This window comes from Nothobranchius furzeri, chromosome 12 (assembly GCF_043380555.1).
Source record: "Nothobranchius furzeri strain GRZ-AD chromosome 12, NfurGRZ-RIMD1, whole genome shotgun sequence".
NCBI classification, from domain to species: Eukaryota; Metazoa; Chordata; class Actinopteri; order Cyprinodontiformes; family Nothobranchiidae; genus Nothobranchius; species Nothobranchius furzeri.
In genome coordinates, this window is record NC_091752.1 from 18,160,676 (window position 1) to 18,174,178 (window position 13,503).

At 43.0% G+C, this 13,503-nt stretch overlaps 2 protein-coding genes across 4 annotated transcripts in view; both read right to left on the reverse strand.

Moving 5' to 3' along the window:
* The window catches only part of tarbp1 (TAR (HIV-1) RNA binding protein 1), a 34,657-nt gene extending 33,494 nt beyond the window's left edge, over positions 1-1,163 (reverse strand). For both annotated transcript variants that reach the window (XM_054734037.2, XM_054734036.2), the window contains exon 1: positions 59-1,163. In XM_054734037.2, coding sequence (XP_054590012.2) covers positions 59-938 — 880 coding nt within the window. In that variant the 5' untranslated portion in view covers positions 939-1,163. The remainder of the gene's footprint in view (positions 1-58) is intronic.
* On the reverse strand, positions 1,142-13,253 carry zgc:172136 (FERM domain-containing protein 6). 2 transcript variants are annotated; one of them, XM_015975112.3, is made up of 14 exons: positions 13,117-13,253; positions 11,014-11,194; positions 10,836-10,926; positions 7,038-7,117; positions 6,786-6,862; positions 6,467-6,662; positions 6,205-6,360; positions 4,629-4,694; positions 4,145-4,213; positions 3,869-4,043; positions 2,770-3,042; positions 2,537-2,662; positions 2,381-2,451; positions 1,142-2,293 (listed from the first exon to the last, which is right to left on the reverse strand). In XM_015975112.3, the coding sequence occupies exons 2-14, from the start codon at positions 11,083-11,085 to the stop codon at positions 2,009-2,011; spliced, it is 1,737 nt and encodes a 578-aa protein (XP_015830598.1). In that variant the 5' UTR covers positions 11,086-11,194; positions 13,117-13,253; the 3' UTR covers positions 1,142-2,008. The 2 variants fall into 2 exon arrangements, with proteins under 2 accessions (XP_015830598.1, XP_015830597.1); XM_015975111.3 differs by having other exon boundaries at positions 13,009-13,149.
* Between the last annotated feature and the right edge of the window lie 250 nt (positions 13,254-13,503).

Below are 13,503 nucleotides of genomic sequence, written 5' to 3' on the forward strand. Positions count from 1 at the left end.
AGAGTACAAAATGTTACAAAATACTTAAATCTGCACACCTAAACTTGAAGCATGTCACCTTTCTCTGATGACGACTGTAGACAGTTGAAGTCATCCTCCTCAGACAGAGCTGCGCATCTTTTCAGCAGGTATAAGGCTCTCTTTCGCGACACGCTGTCTCTGTCAATCAGTCCATCCTGCACCGTCCTCCAGAACCGAGGAGACAGGCGAGGATCAGCGGGGCTGTGATGGCTCAGGAAGTGGTCTGACAGGACAGTGAGACACATCAGGGTCCGCTCTGTGTTGTCCCAGCTGCACAGCTCATCCAGGACGCGCTTCAGGACGCTGCTGGATGCAGAGCTCGAACTGCTGCAGCAGTTCAGCAACATTAAAATAATCCTGACTGTGATCCTGGAGACCAGTGGAGCGTCAGGGAGAGATCTGATGATGGCCAAGGCAGAGTTCAAGGTGCCGAGTGTGAGATGTTCATCGGCTGCAAGGAAAGGCATAAGAACTGCTAAAACCTCTGTAGCAACCCGCACACTGACACGATCTCCATCCTCCTCTGACGACTGGAAAGAATGCAAAACGGATAAAATGACTCGCTTTTGTACATTTTCGCTGCACAAAGCGACGCAGGCACGGATCAGTCTGCAGACGGCAGCTGTGCTCTCCCTGGAGCGAGCATCATCCTCTTCAGTCGATAATCTGGAGAGGAAAGGAAAACAATTCGACCAAATGATTGATTCGATTTTGGACTGCACGCAAAGTCTGGCTGCGTCTGTTAGCAAAGTTGAATCGGAATGAGACAGAAGTGGCCCGAGCCCTTCAACGAGTGCTGTCAGCGCATCTGTCCGTTCCGTCTCCGGCCAAGTCTCTTTCGGCCACAACAACGATTCAAACAAACTGTTGTAGTCGGGGGAGCTGCCCAGGACGGCGGCGATTAAGAGAGAATTCATCACTTTGTTTCCGTCCAGAAAACAAACTATTTTAACTTAGCCAACGACCGGCTTTCAGCTAAAGAATGCCATCAGCAACACGTTTTCACGGACGAATGAAAACTTCCGTAAACGTCATTCTAAAATCTCGCGAGAGTTGATAAAATATAAATAGTAACGTGTGCACTGTGCAGCCTTTTTTTTACCCATTATGCTAATGAGCGTTTATCAGTGCGGAACATGAGTTTTATTTGGACCATTATAAATTTATTTTCACAGTTTTTATAAAATATATTTTACAGAAGAGTTAAAGACTGTCGTAAAAAACAGTATTTACACTTTCTCTGACCACATTGACATCGGTACAGATCAAAGACACACAAGCTGTAAATATGAGGGGAAAACATCCCATAAAAGCCTTTAGTTCACGTGTTACATAACTCAGAAACCCTCCTGACTGATTAAAGAACTGCTCCACAAATAAGACCTTCGTCTGTGTAATTAAGGGAAGGATTTGGATGAATGCATTGTCGGCAGTGAAAGGCCCACGTTACCAAATCAGAGGCCATGGTTCCAAAGACTAAATAACAAAAGCATGACCGATCACACGATACAAAACTGTATATTTAAAACATGATTTAAAAAATGAACATTAATTCACATCATGGCTTTTGGAAATTCTGAATAAAACACAGCAAGTTTGTTTACAAAAATGATTAAAACCACATAATATATAAATATCCATCACAGTGCCACTCTACGTACATTTAAAATGTCCAAATATCCAGTAGCGTGACATTGTATGGACGTAAAACTAATTTCATGCAACACATCAGATTTTTTGACAATGTGGACTTTACAAAAAAAAATAATACATTTTATTCTGAAAAGTTTTAAAGTAGACTTATAAAAGGTATGTACAAAATGTACAATTGTAATAAATATGCTTCTGTTGATGTTTTCCAAGCCACCAGATTTTGGGGAGAAAACCTGATGAGTCTCAGCATTTTCAGTGTCACACCAAAAACTGAAAGTTGGCAACTTTGATAATAAATGTGCTGTGCGTTACGTATAAGGCTTATGCAGCAGCATTAGAGAATGAATTCCAGGAACTGATCATCATTTAACATGTCCAGAGAGAGGCAGTTGTCGGCCCTGCGACCGTAGAAGAAAGGCTTGGATTGGGAGTGCAAAAGGGGGTAGTAACGGAGGTCTACAGACTTCTGCGTGTTAGGAGTGACATCTGGCAGCCCAAAGCTGCAGCTGTGAGAGGAATCGGGTGGTATTCCGAGAAGTGCAGGAGGTGGGGAACGACGGACATCATCTAGGCTGTGGCTGTGCCGGTCCGCGCTAACCTGGTCCGTGGATTTCTGCGCCTACCATTATAATAATGTGTAAACAGTAACATATGCAATAAAGAATACCAAAGAAGTGCAATCAAGATAAGCCGCCGTGTGGCTGACCTGTTCAGATATCTGCTTGTTCGTTAGCAGCCCGATGTCTTCATCATCACCTGCAGGATGTTCTTTGTTATCTGTGGAGTTTCAGAATAAAAGCAGGTTATTCTTTTAACTTTATTGTTGTTGTTTTTTTTAAACAAAATCATTCATTATTGATACCTAATGTTAAAGTCTCTGAGGAAAGTTCAGCACAATCCACAGACACTCCCTCCAGGAGATCGGCCAACTGGAACATCTCATTAGGATCGCCACCATGAAGACTGTCTGGACTTCTAACGCTGGTTTCTGGAGCAAGGTCGTTATGTTAGAATAACCATCTATTCATATCGGAGTTGGGTGTGAAGCGGTTGACTAATTTTATTCTACAAACAAAAGCAGCCGATTCTTCTCACCTTCCTCTCTCCACGGTCGAGCCTTAGGGCCCGTGTGAGAACCAGAGGTGCAGGAGCTGCTGCGGCTGGTGGCTGAGCTCAAACACTTCTCTCCTTGCTGTGGAGCTTCTCCCTCCAGGGAGGTCACCTCAGCGTAGACGCCGTGCTGACGGGCATCAGCTTCAATGCCGGAGCTGCCGGTGGAGCGCCGGGAAAGACCGGGACTGCTCTCGCTTCCTGGTGGGTCCAAATCCAGGTCGTCACTGATGTACGACTCTCTATAGCTTTTCTTCTCTAAAAGAAAGAAATGTGACATTAGAAAACCTTGGCTGACTGCTAAACTTTGTAACTTTATAGCTTCGTGTCTAACTATACTTTAGCATTATTTGCTGTCTGACTTGGCAAAATGAAAAAAAATAAAATAAAAAAGCCAGGCCCATTTCCACCGTCGGAATTTCCAGGTAATTACAGAGGCATGAGTGTGTCTCCATTCACCAGGCCGGCCCAAAAGCACCACTTTCCATGAGGTTTCAGGAGCAAAGCGAGGGCCTGCACTGAGGTATGGACTAGGAGATGACCCAGTAGAGTTGCTGGGCCACATCACCAAACAACCAGCATTTGACGCCGCTTTAAAATCACGGTTTCTAAAGTCCAAAAGCTGGAAAGCGAGGTGGAACGCCCCCTAAACGTTGTGATTCACAGCACTTTGTGGTCTCCTACAGAGCTTCGTAAAAAACAGCAATACGCCACTTTCTTATATCACACAGCTAGTCCTAGTCCCCTGAATTGCTTACGTGAAAGCATATATTGGCAGAACAGAACGTTTTTTTATGTTATTAATGTCTGTAGACTCCTTTTGGCATTGATTAGTGATGTCACTCGTTGCTGAAATGGTTACGGTAAGCTGACATCTTAGCAAAGTCCTGAAAGGCTGATTTTGTTCAGAAACAAAACAGCTGAGAGAACAGAACCAGAGTATTTTCCCTGCCACCTTCCCCCATCGCAGAAACTTCTCAGCACTCCTATAATGGAAAAGGCTACGGCTGCAACTTCCATGACATAAAATGTGCACAAAACCTTTAAACAAATGTAACAGTCATCTTCGTCCTCGCATGCCCACCTTTGCTCTCCTCCAGCTGACGGAGGCGTTTCAGAGCAGGCTGGAGGCTGAGGTAGAGCTGATGGCTGCTGCTCAGGTGGAGCAGGAGGTGGCGGGAACGGAACGATGAGCCGGTGTAGTAAACCAACTTCCTGGCCGATGGCAAGCCATCTGGTTGGATCTCAAATTTCTTACCCTGAAGGAAACAATAGGTCATACGTTGTAAGTGCCCTTTAAATAATTACAAGGACTAATCTTAATGTGGAATGGAAATGAGCAGATGAAGAGTGTTGATACCAGGAAAGTTAGACGTCCAACATTTGACCAAGGGAAGTCATACAGCAGCTGTCGCGTGTTGTTCACCTCCTGTAAACACGCACATGCACACCACCTTTAACTCAAATATCCCTGAAGGTTGAACATCTCATCTGCTTAGCTGCGTCTCAACATAAGGGATACATAAGTTATTGTAGATTTTTGGAGCCATCTGGACTTAAAACAGGCCAAGGGCTTCACCAGATATCTCACGGTCTGTTGGCATTTAAATTAGTCAGGCCTGGTGTGCTAATCCCTCCCCCCAGACGGCCCCAGATGGACAGATCAAACAACTGACAGCCACGGCAGGCAGCTATCTCCTGATGGACGCTGGTAGCAATCCCACACATTCCTCGCACAGCCAGCCAAAGACTGAATCTCTGGTCAAACGCAGAACCACGTCCTGTGTACACATCTGCTGACGTTATGAGCTGTAAATTAATACAACACACCCGTATACACGCACCTGATAAACCTGCATTCCTCGCAGGGTTAGACCAAGCAACGCTGTTCCTTTCTCCTCCCTTTTGTCCTGAAGCACAAAAAAAAGCGAAAAACGATGAAATGTCAGAAAAGCATCCGAGGGGCTCAGATAAGATAACTTTTTCACAGTTAAGCCTCCCTAATAGCTCGTGGGGTAATGCTGAGCTGATGCTAACAGCTCGTGTAAAGCGTGCTCCTTTATTTAAAAAAATAAAAATAAATAAGTACAACTTTCAAAATATTACCCAACAGTTGAGCTGCTCTGACACGGAAGATAAAATAGCTGGAGGGCTACGTAACTGCTATTTTGTTATTTAGCCGGAGGAAAGATTTTATTTCCTAGGAAAAAAATCTATTTAACTAATAATGCAAATATACACTCACTGGCCACTTTATTTGGTACACCTGTCCAACTGCTCATTATAACTAAGCAGCCAATCGCATGGTGGCAACTCAATGCATTTAGGCATGTTGACATGGTCAAGACGATCCGCTGCAGTTCAAACCGAGGTTCAGAATGAGGAATAAAGGTGGTTTAAGTGACTGAATGTGCAATGGTTGTATATGCCAGATGGACAGGTCTGAGTACTTCAGAAACTGCTGATCATCTGGGATCGTCACTCACAATCATCTCTAGGATTTACAGAGAATGGTCTGAAGAAGTGAAAACATCCATTAAGCTGCAGCTCTGTGGGTGCAAATGCCTTGTTGATGCCAGAGGTCAGAGGAGAATGGCCAGACTGGTTCGAGCTGATAGAAAGGGAACAGTAACTCAAATAACCACTTGTTACAACCGAGGTATGCAGAAGAGCATCTTGAAACGGACAACACGTCGAACCTTGAGGCAGATGGGCTACAGCAGCAGAAGACCACACACAATTCACCAAAATTGGACAATAGAAGATTGGAAAAATGCTGCCTGGTCTGATGAGTCTTGATTTCTGCTGCGACATTCAGATGGTAGGTTAGAATTTGGCAACAACATGAAAGCATGGATCCATCCTGCCTTGTATCGATGGTTCAGGCTGGTGGTGGCGGTGTAATGGTATGGGGGACATTTTCCTGGCACACTTTGGGCCCCTCAGTACTAATTGATCATCGTTGCAACACTTCAGCCTACCCGAGAATTGTTGCTGACCATGTCCATCCCTTTATGACCTTTTTGACCGCAGCGTACCCATCTTCAGATGGCTACTTCCAGCAGGATAGCGCACCATGTCATAAAGCTTGAATCATCTCAGACTGGTTTCTTGAACATGACAATGCACAAATGGCCTCCACAGTCACCAGATCTCAATCCAATAGAGCACCTCTGGGATGCGGTGGAACAGGAGATCCGCATCACGGATGCAGCCGACAAATCCGCAGACACTGTGTCATGCTATCGTGTTGATATGGACCAAAATCTCTGAGGAATGTTTCCAGGACCTTGTTGAATCAATGCCACAAAGGAGTAAGGCGGTTCTGAAGGCAAAAGGCAGTCCAACCGGGTACAAGCAAGGTGTACCCAATGAAGTGGCCAGAGAGCGTAGAGATGAAATCTAAAAGTGACCTCTAACCTTTTGTAATCTGTAAAATGTGACGGGTACATCCTCCAGCTGACACGAATCTCTGATGAAGCTGAGGATGGAATCACGAGGAGACATTCCACACAGCTCCTGGTGCACCTTGGGTCCGTGGCAGAGGAGATAATCCACTCCACGTTTAGCTATGATCTGCAGGTGATAAAAACGGAACTGAAGTGTGGGGTCGGATGTTTTATACAAAGTTTTACAAAAATTTGCTTCCACAAATAAATAAATAAATAAATAAAACACCTACCCAGGGGGGGAAGTAGTCCTTGGGATGAAAATATGGGGTGACCTCCAAGCCCTCCCTCTGCAGGGAGTGATCGCCGAGGTCAGCCTGCAGAGCGTAACCTGCCAGCTGGAAATACACTTCCTCCTGCTGACGACATTCCGATCGTAGAACTCGCTCCCGCAAGTCAGAGTAGTACAAGTGTCGCGCCCTCCGCTCACTGGTTCCACACAAAACACATTTTGTTTTCCTTTCTCCACAAAAATAAAACCTCAAAACATATCAAAATGTATACAAAAACAAAAAAATGTGCCATTTCTAAACAAGCAAAAGTTATATCTACCAAAAGAGTCTTCCATTTTCAACATAGTACTGCACTTTGAGGAAGAGGAGCAGAGGAAAGGGTCTCCTCAGAGATGCCTGCAGGAAGAGACGAACTTCATGGACGCTTTTGGCACGTTTAAAATTGAAAAAGCAGCATGAGGGGCGAGAATAGCCTCCAGTTTACTGACATTTCTAACACACCGTAAACTGGAGCAAATCAAAAAGCTTCTCAGTGACATCAAGTGTTCTTGTAGAGTGAACGTTGCTTTACCTTCCCTGAATCCTGCCTCCAGTCCTTGGGAAAGTACTTGGTCAGCTTCTCTTCCAGGTCTAAAAATATGTGTTCGTTGTCTGGGATGGAAATAGAAAATTGGGGAGGAAAATGAAGAGTTAGAGGAGGAAACAACAAAGAAACGGAGCGTATGATTGGCCAGACAATGGCATTCATTAGGGGTCAAAAGAAAGACCTTATTCTTCAATTTTCTTCCAACCAGGCCAACAGGAAGTTATGACAAGGACATTCAATATTAATGCAACCGTTTTTAACGGCACACTGAGCCTTGGGCTTTGTAGCAGTGTTGTTTAGGTGAAAACAAATCAGCCAACTTGAATTTATTTAGAACAGAACAGATTATCTTGTCATTTTAACAAAATGAGGTGAACTCCTCGCAGCTTAAAAAAACATAGAATATAAAAAACACACGGGGACAAAAAGCTATGAAATCAATAAAAAACACAAAACATTTGAGGTAGAAGACATAAAAGATAAACTTACGAATAAGAAATAATCTACTGTGGTTGCATTGCTTGTTGATGCTCCGACTGCGGTGGGATAAAAACGTTTTTCAGTCTGTCGCCCTTTGCTTTGATGCTACCATTTCTTTGGCCTGACTCATTTAGCACCAGTTGACAACAGCAGACACAAAGTCCAACTAAATTCAGATCCAGATTTAAGCGCGGCACGTGTGCAGGAGCACGACGGTGCGGTACCACTCTCTGCGTGGCTCTGAGTCATGGCCTAGGCACCCGGTTTTCTCCCCTTGATTCCTTCAACTCGGCCGTGAGTTTCCCAACACGCTCCATCCATCTCATCTCCCCACTCTGACTCACTCAGCCTCCCTCGCGTCCCCTCCCACACTGACGCCTTTGAATAACAGATGAGTGACGCAGTCTGTGTCATGACAGCCCCCCCCCCCCCCCCCCCCCCCCCAGCCACCCTTCATTCACCCCTACTCCCACCCTCCTCTTCCCATCATCAACCTCATCAGCCTGCAGAGCGTAACCTGCAGGCAGCGAGGCAGAGGAATGCACGGGTGCATTCCAGCATTAATGAAGTTAATAATATTGCAGGAATCCCGGCCCGAGTGATCGCTGAACCAACACCATCAAAAACAAAAGGCTGTTTGTTCAAGCAGCGAGCCACACGAGATTACTGAGGCATTGCGACGCATTTGTCAAACACGGAAAACAGAAAGCTCCGGACTTTGCTCTGTGGCTAAAGTGGATTAGAGCAGCCGATTATTCAAACTGTCAGGGCACAATAATCATTTTTGTTTTAGTTAAATAGCCTTGTGGTTGAAAAGTTGATGCAAAAAAAAAAAAAACATAAACAAGTGCAACTGCTGCAAAACCGCCGTTCTGCAGTGTAAGCAGGAACCATGTTTCAGTGTTAAAGGGAGGGATCGGCTTGTTTAAACTGTGGTCTTGTATGAGAACGATAAATAATTTACATATTACACATAGTAGCTAGCGGCTCAAATGGCCTCTGGCTGGAAAAACAGCCTTCAAGACTCATGATCCATCTGCTAGTCTGATTGCTTCCTCTTACAAACTTTCACAAGTCTTGCAAATATTATTTAGTAACTCTTTACACTGTGATTATTTACATGTTTGGCTCTTGCCGCAGCAAGAATATAGAACTCCCATGGGGTCAAATCTGGCAGGACTTTAAGATTTCTGTGTAAACACACACAAGTAATGCATGACAGTGGTATAAAGGTTTATATAACACCATATGGAAGAAATACTAATATAACTTAAAGACTCAGGAAAAGTGGAGCTGGAGCACTCAGATGAGTATAAATACCTTTAATAGCTGCAGACAAACAAACAAACAAACGTTTTTATGTGTCTTACCCCCAAATTCCACTACCTCCACTCCGCTCCGCTCCGGCACGAACTCCGCAGCAAAAGCGGTCCCGTTGTAGTCAGTCAGAGCTATTCCACTACTGCGGCCATGTGCCGCCCTCTGTTCCGGCATCCGGCAAAAATAGAATCGATCCTATTTTTGCCCGGATGCCGGAGCACCTCCGCAGTAAATGGACAGGAATCACAACCGCCCAACAGGAAAGGGAGCAAGCACAACTTCCGTTATTTCACAATAAATCGATAAACAAAAGGCGTTTTTTGTTTCATATGCACAGGTTTAACAACTTTTAACAACTATCAATGGCGGCTGAAGTTTAAATGCACAAAAATAAGCCATAAATACAGTTTCTACTATCAAAGTAGTCACCCTTTGTTGATCCAAACACTGCTGATCTCTCAACACAAATGATGGGCAGATTAAACAGTTCATTTCGATGCTTCTCCCACACAACGGGTGTTTGGATCTAACTTCTGCGTTTATTGCTCGGACTGTATCGCAAGATCTCGAAAATCCCGCGCATGCTTGTTTGCCCACCTCAGGTCTCCGCACCGGAGTGGAGCCGTTGTAGAGCGGGTAGCAGTAAAAATTTAGTTTGGAAGCGAGCGGCTGCGGAAGGCGGGGGCGGAGGTAGTGGAATTTGGGGGTTAGTCTCTGACACATAAGGCGCTGAAAGGTTAGTTTTGTTTGTCTGCAGCTATTAAAGGTACTTATGATCATTTGAGTGCTCCAGCTCCACTTTTCCTCATTCTGGATGTCCTCCAGCTGTCGAGCGCCAACCTGAGTGAATGATGCGCAGAGAGCTTTATCTTCTGAATGTTAAAAGACTGTTGCAGTTTTAAGATGGCAACAATCCACTTATATCTTGGTTGTTTTGGATCAGCCCAGAGGTAATCTGGTCCTCAGGGACCACTAACTGTTGTAGTTAAATTATCATCTCCAGTTCCCGAGTGATCGAGTTCAAATGTGAGCCAAAGTCGCACATGATTAGTCCAAGTTCAAACCGAGCGCTAGACCAAGATGCAGAGCGGAAGCGTTTTGCTTCGTCTACTGTCTGTCTAGATTTCTAGGCCAAGCCATTAGCTCATTACCTTTTTTTGGATGTACACCATTTCTCCAAACTGAGGCTGCCCAGATGAAATGTTAAAAGGCACGTGTGATGTTTTTTAAAGTCACAACAGTTCTATGGTTTATACCAGCTGTGCCAACCCTGGTCCTGGAGAGCCCCTAAACAGCATTTTTTGGTTGTTTCTCTGCTCCAACACACTTGATTCAATGGCTGCATCACCTCTTCAGCAGGTCACCAAACTCTACAGAAGCCCATTAATCACCGATTCAAATCAGGCATGTTAAAGCAGGGACACAAGTAAAACATGCTGGATAGAGGATCTCGAGGGTACACCTGGTCTATTCCAAACATATTCATATAGTTCTTTGAGCAAAATCCGTCAAATAAACCATTTTCAGCAAATTTATTCTTGACATTTTCAGCACCTTCTAGAACGAGCCATTTCAGAGCGATGTCCTTTTAAGAAAACAAGCTGTTGATGGCCATGCCCACCCATCCACTGATTGGCCGGTAAGTGGTGAGGAAGGGGCTTGGAGTAGAGTTATGACATCACAATAGGGGACTTTTTTGAAACTGCTTGTTTTAGGGACATTAATTCCACTGACAATGGATGGATGTTTTTTATTCAAGTTTTGGAGAGGTTAAAGTGGCAGTACAGACCCACATGGCAGCAAGAAACGATGGAAAAAATTGAGTTTTTGCATATTATGTCCCTTTTAATACTTTTCTTTTACATAAAAAAAAACCCACATGAAAATGGAAACATCTCTTTAAAATGTGGTTTCTCCTTGCTTCTGCTTACACTAGTGTCAGGAATCCCTACAGGTTCAAGCATCAGCGCTGAGTAAACTTACCTTTCAGCACTGTGAGGCCAAAGAAGTACAGCTCTTTGATTCCAAGAAGTTCTGCTACACGACTAAAGACATCCTGCCCTGTAGACTTTGGCTGAAATAAGAAAATATTTCTTTAGAAATCAGCTTTCAATATGAACTCAAACCACACATGTAGCTGAGTCAAACAAAAAGCACTTACCCCGACACGAATATCCAACTGTTTCTTGTTTGGAAGGAGAACACAAACGGTCCTCTCCAGTTTGGCAGACATGATGTCCCGTAAACGTCTGTGACGTGAGCTGTAACCACAATGAACTGCTTCACAGGTGTTCCTGCTTTCTTCTGTTCTTCACATCAAGCCCAGTTCATCCATATTGGATCTGAAATGCCAAGATGACGTCTGGGTAAGATCAGTTGGAAAAATGACTCAATGCAACAAGTATGCAGTGTCCTTAACCACAACAGAGCGTTAGAAATGTAAGCTTAACTCAAAGATGCCTCCAAAAACTGGACACAGCAAGCAAACACTTCAGTGCGGTTTATCTCGAGGGAGTGAAATGGCAAATATTATATTCAATGTTCTTTATTCCTAAAATGCCTTCCCTGAAACCAATCAGACATAAAAATATACTTGTCTTGAAGTGGATTGTGTTTAAATCACAAACAGAGAAGGCCAAGGCAGAGATGGTTCTATAAGCGCCTAAGGATCGGCTGAATCTTGCCTTATTATTCTGATCTAAAGCCCCAACTGGTGTGTCTAAGAATCAATTAATCAGGTTAATTACAGCCGTGTGCCAACTCTAATCCCTCCAAATCCCACTTTAGACAAAATAAATCACCACAGGGGAATTAAGAACTGTAACTGAAGCAGCCTGCTTTTAAATAAAAACAACCTCAATGCTGCTCTTTCTCGCAATATTCTGTTTTATTTGAGTGTAAATTAATTTGTTGGTTTTATAAATAAAGTATCATGGTGTTTTGTCCTCAATTCTGGAAAAAAACAAAAAAATATCTCCCAAATGAGATAAAACCACAAGAAAAGGTGCACAACAAGTTGTGTGAACTACTAAGGGAAGACTTTTTCTGGCTTCTTGCTGACTCGAACATCCTACCGAATATGTTTTCTGGGCATGTTCAAACACGGCCTTGCTGATGATTGGGTGTCAGGACAAACAGACAAAAGAACCTGAAATTCCAGTAGCATGAACATCGAAGCTAACACACAGTATTCCTGGACTGTTTTACTAAACAGTAGAAAGGTTATAAATTGTGCAAAACTCAACCGCAGAGACACAATTTTAATGTAATTAATTATCTCATTTTAGATCTGGCTTCCATCATTTCAGTTGCAGACATTTCCTCCTGTTCCTTAACGCAATACCATGTGAGATATCAAATCACAAAAGAGTAACACCAACTGTGTTTATAAGAAGAAAATGAAAAGTTAAGACATACAAGGCTTTCAGATGTCAGGTTTTAGGTGATTTATTGCTCCTCAATGATATATATATATATATATATATATATATATATATATATATATATATATAATGTCTTAATGAGGTTTCTTAATATATTATGATGCAAAACTTGATTTTTATGACAAATTAATTTAATGAATTAGAGCAATAGAAAAAATAACAGATAGCATGAAAACTCATGTTTCATCAGAATAGAACTGAAATAAGTGGAAAAACAGCACATTTCTTGAAACTTTAGTGGCCTCCTCTGCACACAGCTGCAAAAAAATAAAAAAATAAAATAAAAAAGCAAGCTGAGCATCCCTTTGAACAATGTTTGCTGACATCTTTAAAACAGCCTGATATCACATGAGAGCAGCCATCTGTATGCTGTAATTCCTCTCCAAGACCAGTATAATCCCCACTGCTGGTTAGAGCGGAAAACAACATCACCTGTCTGCGTTTGGCAAGCAGGAATCCCCGCTGCAGCCCCCTTAAACCACACAAGAAAAGATACAGGAGGTATTAGCATAAACGGGGGAACACCGTGTTCACGCACCCCACTTTAAAAGGATGAGCCACATTACTGGGGTTAGGGGTGCAGGTTTGCGTCAGAATCCTGACAGGCGCAACTTAATTCGCAACTTTTATCAGTTTCAGATAGCGTAGCTTAATTGCGAAAGATAGGAAACAGAAACAAACCAGGAAGAGCAGAAAAATATAGTGTAATGTACCTGTTCTCGTTCCAAAAGAAAGGTAGAAGGGTAGTCGTGGATAAATATGGAAACAAGTGCAAAACTCTTAAGTTTAAACAAGGAAAAAAGGAGCTCACGTTTACTTACTATCAGATGTAAAAACTAAGAAACTCGCATTTCTCTTGTAGGTAACTTGAATTAGTGTAGGAATTTTAAAAGCGGTTCATAAATTAACAGTAAGAGAGGAAAACTCCGAATCAACCTCCTTTAACTGTTTGGAAATTGCAAGACTTTCAACAACCCCGGAGCTCCAATGAACGGGCCATACCACCAGGGATCATTTGTGGGGGTGCTAAGTTTTGTGTTGGAAGTTTAAAAACACTTTCGCGTATTCTTTTTTAAATATCTTTAAATAAATATTGTAGATAAAATATACTGATAATTGGTTTTATTACTTTAACTTGTAATAAGCTCAATATAATATTATTAGAAAAATAACTTAACTTGCATTCACCCCTCGCTCACGGCGAGCTG

Coding starts and splice junctions, on each gene's coding strand:
- zgc:172136 (XM_015975112.3), bottom strand. CDS start 11,085: ATGTCTGCCAAACTGGAGAGGACCGTTTGTGTTCTCCTTCCAAACAAG. Junction 6,361..6,466: donor AGGACTACTTCCCCCCCTGG/GTAGGTGTTTTA, acceptor TATCACCTGCAG/ATCATAGCTAAACGTGGAGT. Junction 2,663..2,769: donor TCGACCGTGGAGAGAGGAAG/GTGAGAAGAATC, acceptor ACCTTGCTCCAG/AAACCAGCGTTAGAAGTCCA.